The sequence below is a fragment of the Hordeum vulgare genome, chromosome 1H, assembly GCF_904849725.1.
Source record: "Hordeum vulgare subsp. vulgare chromosome 1H, MorexV3_pseudomolecules_assembly, whole genome shotgun sequence".
Lineage (NCBI taxonomy): Eukaryota > Viridiplantae > Streptophyta > Magnoliopsida > Poales > Poaceae > Hordeum > Hordeum vulgare.
Genome location: NC_058518.1, coordinates 479,772,881 through 479,781,612, shown reverse-complemented (window position 1 = coordinate 479,781,612; position 8,732 = coordinate 479,772,881). Strand labels below are relative to the sequence as shown.

The following is an 8,732-nucleotide window of genomic DNA, read 5'->3' as shown; positions in this document are numbered from 1 at the left end:
TGCTTGGATCAAAGCTTGATCTTCCAAGATCGTGTAGTTCTTCGATCTTTGGCTTTTCCCACCCTTTGCTTGCGATTGCTCAAACGCTTCCGCTTCGATCTCCTCCAATTCGTCCGCAACACCATGATCATCCACGCCGTCGTCCGTTTCATTGTAGTTGAATGGTTCGAAAGAGGCTTGATCAATGTCAACCGCGTTCGTGTCCAACATGTTCATGAACTCGGTTGTTGCATTGTTCGAACCACCGCTATAGCGAACGATAACAAGTCACGAGCTATCGAGACTAATGGCAAAAAATGAAAAGGAATCGCCAAGACCGAAGAGGCATACCTTCCGGCCATTTCGTCAAACACCTCGGCCGCGGGGGGAGCGACATCGTTCAACGGCATCGCTGGAGTACCTCCTTGTGGGGGCGTGAAGTCAGAGGTTGAATAAGGTGGCTTCCTTGTAGCCGGAACCTTCCTCCGCTTTACGCTCGCGGCCTTGCCGGCCTTCTCTGCTGCCGGCCAGGATCGCACTGCGGCGTTAGCGCCCGGAGCGCAGGTCGTCGCGGCGGGGGCAGCCGGATTCCCGCCCTGCACGACCACGTTGCCCTGCCTCTTTCGGGAAGGCTTGGCATGTGCTTGGGCGACGGCGGCGGGGACAACATGGCCGGCGACGAGATCCGCCCGAGGGGAAGGAGCATGCGCGACCTCGACGGTGACGGGGGACAGCATGGGATCCTCCATGGCGGCGAGGAACGACCGGGGAGGAGGAATCAGAGCTTGCGGAGGGGGGCAATGGTGGCGGAGGGTGCGGGGAGCGGGGAAAGGGCGCGCGGAAATGTCCCTCCCGCCAAATCTCGCGCCGGATAGGGGTTCAGCTCGGGTCGGCCTCCCAGCCCGTGAAGATAGAGGTTGGGGGAGCAGATTTGTCACGCCCCGCAAAAAAATTGCGGGCCGAGGCGGGATGAGGGGTCTGATCGTGCGGATTTTCCGCCCCCGACCCGCAATTTGGCGGTTATTTTGCGGGCCGGGGCGGGATGCGGGGTCTGCTAGAGTTACTCTTAGAGTACAAAATTTACTCTGAGGCTGCCCCAATTCTTGGCCGCCCACCACCGGCGAAAAAGTTTTGCCCTCCACCCATCCGCGTCCTCCCCACCCCGCACCACATCGTCACCGGCGTTACCTCCGACGACCATCCTTTTAATCCGTTGACAACCCATTGCTTCTGCCACCCTACTACCTCACTCCGAGATATTTTCCGGTCACCGAAATCAAGCTCTCGTTGTCGAAAGCATGCACCGCATCTTCTTCCTCCGAGACCCTTCGTTGATTGCCAACCATCTCAAAGCCCCGTCGACCACTGGCAACTTGGGCATCGGCTCAACGTCACCGATAGGCCGTGACACCCATGTCATCCTTCAAGTGTTTGACAGATTGCCTAGATGAGTTTCTTTGTGCTTTTTAATCTCATTTTTTTCTTTTTGGCAATTAAATCGAACATAGTCATTTGTAATGCAGATGAGGAGGTTGAGGGAGATGATATTTGATGACTCATCATCCTCGGAGGAGAAAGAAGACGATGATGACATGGAAATGGCCGATGCCATGATCTTCAACGAGGATTTTTTATGGCCGAGAGTACATAAGAATTCGGTCATATGCACAACAACCAAGAGAGAGCGGAGGGCCATGCCAAGATTTTAAGAGACTACTTCAACCCCGATGCAACCTATCCGGAGAAATAGTTGTCAACGGTTTCGAATGCACAGGAGTCTCTTCCTCACCATTGCAAAACTTGTGGAGAAGCATGATGATTGGTTCAAACTCCGGAGGAGCTCATCGGGAGAGATAAGTGCGAGCCGTTTGATGAAGTGTATCTCTGTTGTCCGAGTGCTTGCCTATGGGTGTTCGGCGAACGTCGTTGACGACTATGTCCGCATAGGAGAAGATACAATCTTGTAGGCCGTTCAATGGTACCAGAACAATGATTGAGATCTTTAGGACAAAGTACTTGAGGGCACCCACTGATTAAGAGACCGAGAGGTTCTTGGGATTTAGTGAATAACGATGATTGCTTGGGATGTTTGGATTAATTGATTGCATGCACTGGACATGAAAGAATTGCCTTAGAGGGTGAAAAGGTCAGTACAAAGGCCAATGTAAAGAGCCAAAGTTCCAACAATCATTCTTGTGGCCGTTGCATAAGAGGATCTATGGATTTGGCATACATTCTCTGGATTGTCTATAATGACCTGATTGTGTTGTCGAGATCACCGTTGTTCGCAAGGCTTGTTACTGAAGATGCTCCTCCTTGCAATCGTATTATCAGTGGCCGTCGGTACAAGGTGTGTTACTACCTTGCAGATGACATCTATGTTCCATAAGCCACATTTGTCAAGACAAATCATCGTCCTAGGGGGAACAGGAGATCTCATTTTGCAATACGTCAAGAGTCAACTAGAAAGGATGTGGAGAGAGCTTTCAGTATGCTTAAGAAGCGCTTTGGCATTACTCAGGCCCTACCAATTATTGAAACCCCAAGGACCTATGACAGATAATGACAAGTTGCATCATCTTGTATAACATGATTATTGAAGATGTGTAACATGATTATTAAAGATGAGAGAGACATGCCAAAAAAACTTCCAGTACATCTCCAATAGGGATCATGTTGAGTCGGAGCAAGATGCAAACGGGATACGAAGATTCCTCGCAGTGCATCCAAGCATCAAGAACCGAGAAGTCCATACCTAGCTCCAAGATGATGATCGAGCATCAAGAACCGAGAAGTCCATACCTAGATCCAAGATGATAGTCGAGCATCAAGAATCAAGAAGTCAGTCGAGCATCAAGAATCGAGAAGTCCATACCTAGCTCCAAGATAGTCTCGTTGACCATCAGTGGCAACTACATAACACTTCATACTTATGCTTTTAGCATGCTCTTTACTTTATTTGAACCCTTCTGTGTGTTTGATTCGATTTGTAAACTCTGAATTTGTAATACTTGTAAATTGTGTGAACCTTGATTATTATGTTTGGATTTAATATGTGTGCAAATATGTACTTGAAATGTACTCCCTCCGTTCATTGATATAAGGTGTATTGCGTTGCACCATTCGTTTGGATATTTATTTTAGGAATTTAATTACATTTCCTTATATCAGACAAGCTCGTCTATTTTCTGATGTCAATTAGTGAAGTGTAATCTCACCCAAAACTTGTAAATTTTCCCTCTACGTGTGTTCTTTAATTTCCGTGTCAAAAACTATACATCCTATATATTTAGAAATGAAGGGAATAGTATTTAAAGTAAAATTAGGAAGATTTGGCAAAAAATAACTTTAGGGAGTTAAGTTTAGGGAATCGACTAGAAATCATATTTTTTAGAGCAAATATAAGAATTTGAAGGTTACGAGTCCATACAGGAGGGCTAAATTATAAGGTTAGAGATGCTATAAGGGCGGTTCTTGGCATCTTGGCCTTCCAGCATTACCATTTTCGAGAAGCTAAATACAACTTCTCCAAAAACCAAGTCTTAAACCGACAAGACAAAGGGCGAGGCACCCCCTTTTGCTAGTAATTCAACAATCCAGGCTATCAAAAGCTAAGACCATCAGTGAGTCTAACCTCAGTGTTTTCCAGCCACAAACTTCAACCTATCTGAAGACTTGTGCGATACTGAGAGGCAAAAACATCTAATCTAAAAAACTAAAGAAAACACACATTTACAAAAAACAACGCAGATCCGCAATTGATGCGTTAAAACAATTTCTAATTTCAAGAACCCTGTACAATCATGCTAGGAATGCCTACCTGACAGTGTACATTGAGCACCGAAGAGACTCAAGCTCTGCTGCGAATACATGGTCTTCTCATCATGGTCCTGCTAAAATGATCAATCATGTATAACGAACCAGGCCCAGCGATCAGAAAAAGAAAAATGAAAAGGCGTAAGCAAGGCCCGAACAAAATTTTATTTCCGGATCCAAAATGGGCAAGATGATTTCAATCAGCAGAGCTGACAATACCAACTTAACGATGAAACACCCAGACACACTCGTAATGAGTTATGGCTGAAAACATCATCACATGGATGGCCCAACTAGTGGAAAAACACTGCAACACATGTAAACGGCATACATAGACGCAACCAAACTGACCCCATGCGATTATTAACGAGCGGGCCAAAGGATAAAGCTACAACTTCAATCTGTCAAGGTCAAGAAGCAATCTAGAATTATTAATGACAACATCAGAATTTGGTGCAATTGTGCAGACGCAAGCATGACGTACAGTTCACCTAAACACATGTTTGCCAGAGAACCCACGAGAACCATGACATAATTAGTGCGGCAAAATGATCCAAGCTAGACTCTCAATGTTTAAAACTATCAGTAGTACAATGCAGTAACAAATGTAACAGAGGCAATACAACAGTAAAACTATCAGTAGTACAATGAAGCAACAAATGTAACAGAGGCAATACAACAGTCTAAACATGATCCAAGCTGCGGTTCACATGTCCTTTTTTATAGTCCTGCTAAAATGATCAACCCCCGTAAAACGAACCAGGCCCAGCAAAGAAATGTTAGCAAGCCCCAAAGAAGATTCTATTTCCGGATCCAAAATAGGCAAGCTGATTTCATTCAACAGATTCAGACAATACCGACTTAACAATGAAACACACAGAAACACTCTTTGCGGGTTATGGGCTTATGGCTGAAAACATCATCACATGGATGGCCCAGCTCCTGGAGAAACACTTGCATTGACACATGTAAGCAGCATACATAGACACAATCAAACTGACCCCGTACGGTAATCAACAAGTGGGCCAGATAATAAAGCTACAACTTCAATCAATCAAGGTCGAGAAGCAATCTTGAATATTAATGACAAGATCAGAACTCAGTGCAGTTGTGTAGACGCATTCTGACTCATTGAGAAAAATGACCATGACAAACAACACGCCTACAATATGCTGTTTGCCCAAGATCCCGGAAGAATCATGACAAAATTCGTGCAATAAAATGATCAAAGCTAGATTCTCAATGTTCAAAACTACCAGTAGTACAATGCGGTAACAAATGTAACAGAGAGGCAATAGAACAGTCTAAACACAGTTGTTGCAGCACAAACTCTACCGACTAAAAGGTTCCAATCTTTTCTCGAGAAACATCAGTGAATAAGAACCTTAGTACTGTAAGAGCAAGATAATCCACATGATCCTAAACATGAGGTAGCATTACATGATGCAAGACTGGGTTATCACATTTCCCCTGGAGTTCTCCTTGACTCCATGTGCACAGGCACTGGGGCTGCAAGCCCAGGCTTGCCATTGGCACTCTTCTTGTTGTTTGCGGCCTTCCTCTCATCTGCCTCGGCCGAACTCGAGCTCTCGGAGCTCTCATCGGCATCGTTATTGGCCTCATTACCGTGGAAACTTACCTTCTTGTTCACAGTTGGGCGATTCCCCCCACGACAACCTTCAGGATAATCGTCGAATGCGCCATCCCCGCTCATCTCCTCCTGCTCTCTGAGGAGCACCTTGTCGACAAACTCCAATATGCGGCCGAGCTCCCGGCTCACGGCGTGCTTCCCCTCCCGGATCATAGGGTCCCCTCCCTGGTCCAAAATCCACCATCAGAACCCCACCACACCAATGGTATAACCGATCGAATCGAAGAGAGACCATTGCATCACCTGGATCCCGTCGACGCGGTAGAGCATGCCCAGGGCGGCCTCCGAGATGGCCATCGGGTCCTTGCACCGGCGGTGGCCGGAGCCGGAGAGGGACGCCCGGAGGGACGCGGCCTTGGCACGGAGCATGGCGAGCTCCTTGAGCTGGCGCAGCGTGCGGGAGCGCCGCGCCAGGAAGCGGCGGAAGTGCTCCTGGATCGTGCGCGCCGCCAGCTCCCTCTCGGACGGCGGCCCCCGGCGCGCGCGACGCGGCGGTGGGGGCGAGGGCGGGTCCTCCTGGTGCGCGTGCGCGCGGTGGTGCCGGCGAGGGTTGGGCTGCTGGGGATGCGGTGCCGAGACGGAGGGGAAGGCGTGCGGCAGGGTGGTCTCGAGCGCGGCCACGCGGCGCAGGAGCGAGTGGAGCAGGAGCTGGCCATGGTCGGGCGGGTTCGGCTGGTGCTGATGGTGATGCTGCTGCGGCGGCGGCGGCGCGGGCGCGGGCGGCTGGGGATAGGCCGCGTGGGGGGCGGATCCCTGCTGCTGCTGCTGCTGGTGCTGGTACTGGTAAGCGTAGGTGGCGTAGAGATTCGCGTGGTGCGCGGCGGGATGAGGGTGGGGCTGGGGCTGGTGTTGCGGCTGCTGCGGGTGGTGCTGGGGCTGGGGCTGGGGCGGCGGTTGGGCCTGGGGCTGCGGGGGAGGCGGGGGCGCGGAGTTGAGCAGGAGATGCGCGGCGATGGCGTGGAGGAGCTGGTCGGACCCGGGCGCCGGCTGGGGAGACGGCGCGGGGTAGTATCCCCCGCCGCTGCCGCCGCACGGCGCGGGGGGCGGCGGGGAGCAGCCGCAGGCGCAGCAGGAGCAGCAGGGCGGCGGGGCCGGGTCGTGGTGGTGGTGGCGAGACATTTCCTGGGGGCGCGGCGCGGCGAGGGGCGATGGGATCCGCGCGAGGTGGGAGGGGAGGCTCAGGCGGCGCGGGATCACATCGGCAAGGGAAAGGGAGCGGAGGAAGCGAGTGCGAGTGGTGCCCCCGTCTCTCCCATCCCATGTGCGCGCCCGCAGGGGGTGCCGGCCGTGGCGCCGCGGCGTGTGTGACCGACTGGTGGGGCGCGCTCTGACGTCGCCAGGGTTTATCCATCCATAGATCTGCTCTCCGGACGCGCGCCCGTGGCTTTGGGCTCGCACAAAGTGTGTTTGGTGAGGTTTTGGGGGACTCGACTGTTGTGTGTGTGCGCCACCTGCTGCCCACCGCCATGTGGCAGCCCGTCCATGCATCCACCCGTTCTTCGTCCCCTCCGTAAAACCCTTGTGGACTTTTATTAACCCAATTTGGTCCGACCGCCCTCGTTGAAATAAACGGACAGAACATACCGTCCAACGCGTCGGAGCAAACAACTTTACCGGAACGATTCATTTCGTCAGTCGTCGTTCGTTTGGGTTTGCGCGGACAAAAGGTTGGCCCAGCGCGTCGACCCAAACGACGCGCGTCCGTTTTTTGTCCGCCTGTCGATCCACTTCCGACCCAATTTTGAGCTTGATTTGCGTAAGTGCGGACACGAAGCGGACGCACGCGGCGCGCGCCTACTCCCCTCCCTTGCCCGCAAATCGGCGGCAAAGCAACCACTTTTTCCCTTCATTTTCCCCAAACCCTCCCGCTCGCTCCTGCGCCCGCTCCCACTGCCATGGACGATGACCTCGAGGCCGCCGCCGCCATCGCCTCCATGGCCTCGTCCGACGCCGCCGTCGCCGCCGAAGCAAGAGCCAAGGCCCGCGGCCCCCGCAAAGCTGTCGCATCACCCAAGACGAAGAAGAAGGAGTTGACGCTCGAGGAGCGGGCCGTGGAGTCGGACAAGAGGAAGGGTCGGAGGCACGCGCGGGATGCAAGGGGCGAGGCTGCTGCAGCCGCCACCATCGTCGCTGTCGCGCAGCAGGAGACCCAATGCCCGGGTAAAGGCAACAACGAGGGATGCCTTGTTGTACCTAGGGGTAAACCCTAGCTACCACGGGCTTGTCAACGCCGTTGTTGCCACAACTGCGGCTAGCACGGGCTCGTCAGCATATCCTCGGATGATGCTGTCAGAGTTGCCATGCGCGTCTTGCATGCAGCCGATTCCTGCCTTCCATGTCCACCCGGAAGGCAGCCGCTTCTCCGCGGAATGCTCGTCGGAGGTGAGCATCGTGGCCCCGTCCACGCCCGCGTCGGTAACCATCAACCTCAACGCCATGCCGATGGCAGGCGGATCATCGTTCGGAGGCATGAGGAAACGCCAGCGCGAGATGCCAGCCGACATGCTCACCGGCGACCGCAATCTGTTTGATGAAATGCCGACGGTCGTCGACGATGACACGGTGATGAGGACATCAACACCATTGTTACACCCACAGCCCCAGTTGCTATACATAATGGACCAGTTACTAGATCTCGTGCACGCCAATTGAATTACCAGGTACTTCCGTTTCTTGGGAATACTTCTAATGTTCACGAAGATATGATGTTGCCTAAGTTAGATACTTTTTTTGTGCTCATGAATGAAGGACCTAGCATGGACAAGAAGGATATCCGTTGGAGCGGGATCAAGCATGGAGAAGAAGGTGCACGCGCGGGAGAGAACAATGGAACTTCCACTCGTGATTTTCGCACTCTAAAGCCACCATAAGGAGAGCATGAAGGCTTTGGACGAAATATTCAAGACGTCACTTTATAAATTTCGTCCATTGGCTATTATAGATGTTGCGCCACCTTATTTTTGGGCCAGGCCCATGTAATTTCTAAATACCATAATATAGGCTATTTTTAGAGTCCGTGTGTATGGGGAAACCAAGTTTAGGGTTGTTTTAGGACCCCTCCTCCAAGGGTCACGAAATTGCCTCTCTATTCCCTTATATATACAACCCTTAGGGCACCGTTGAGACTTGGGTTTTGTTTAGATTACAAGTTCACCATAGCTGCAACTTCGCGTTCTTCGTTTGTGTTCTACGACCAGACAAAGGCATCACAGAACCCCGCCTCCATCAATAAAGATTTCCTCTTATATTCGCAATATTTTGATTGCATCTTGGTTTCTTGCTTGTT

At 51.6% G+C, this 8,732-nt stretch overlaps 1 protein-coding gene across 1 annotated transcript; it reads right to left on the bottom strand.

Annotated features, from left to right (window-relative positions):
* Positions 1-5,007: 5,007 nt before the first annotated feature.
* Positions 5,008-8,061, bottom strand: LOC123401274. Its single transcript, XM_045095044.1, has 3 exons — positions 7,661-8,061; positions 5,690-6,830; positions 5,008-5,611 (listed from the first exon to the last, which is right to left on the bottom strand). The coding sequence occupies exons 1-3, from the start codon at positions 8,059-8,061 to the stop codon at positions 5,255-5,257; spliced, it is 1,899 nt and encodes a 632-aa protein (XP_044950979.1). The 3' UTR covers positions 5,008-5,254.
* Positions 8,062-8,732: the final 671 nt, after the last annotated feature.

Excerpts from the sequence above, each read along its gene's own strand:
- LOC123401274 (XM_045095044.1), bottom strand. The coding sequence starts at position 8,061 with ATGTATAGCAACTGGGGCTGTGGGTGTAACAATGGTGTTGATGTCCTC. Across the intron at positions 6,831-7,660 it reads ACGGCGTTGACAAGCCCGTG|CCACGGGCGCGCGTCCGGAG; the intron begins GTAGCTAGGGTT and ends GCGAGCCCAAAG. Across the intron at positions 5,612-5,689 it reads ACCGCGTCGACGGGATCCAG|GGAGGGGACCCTATGATCCG; the intron begins GTGATGCAATGG and ends ATTTTGGACCAG.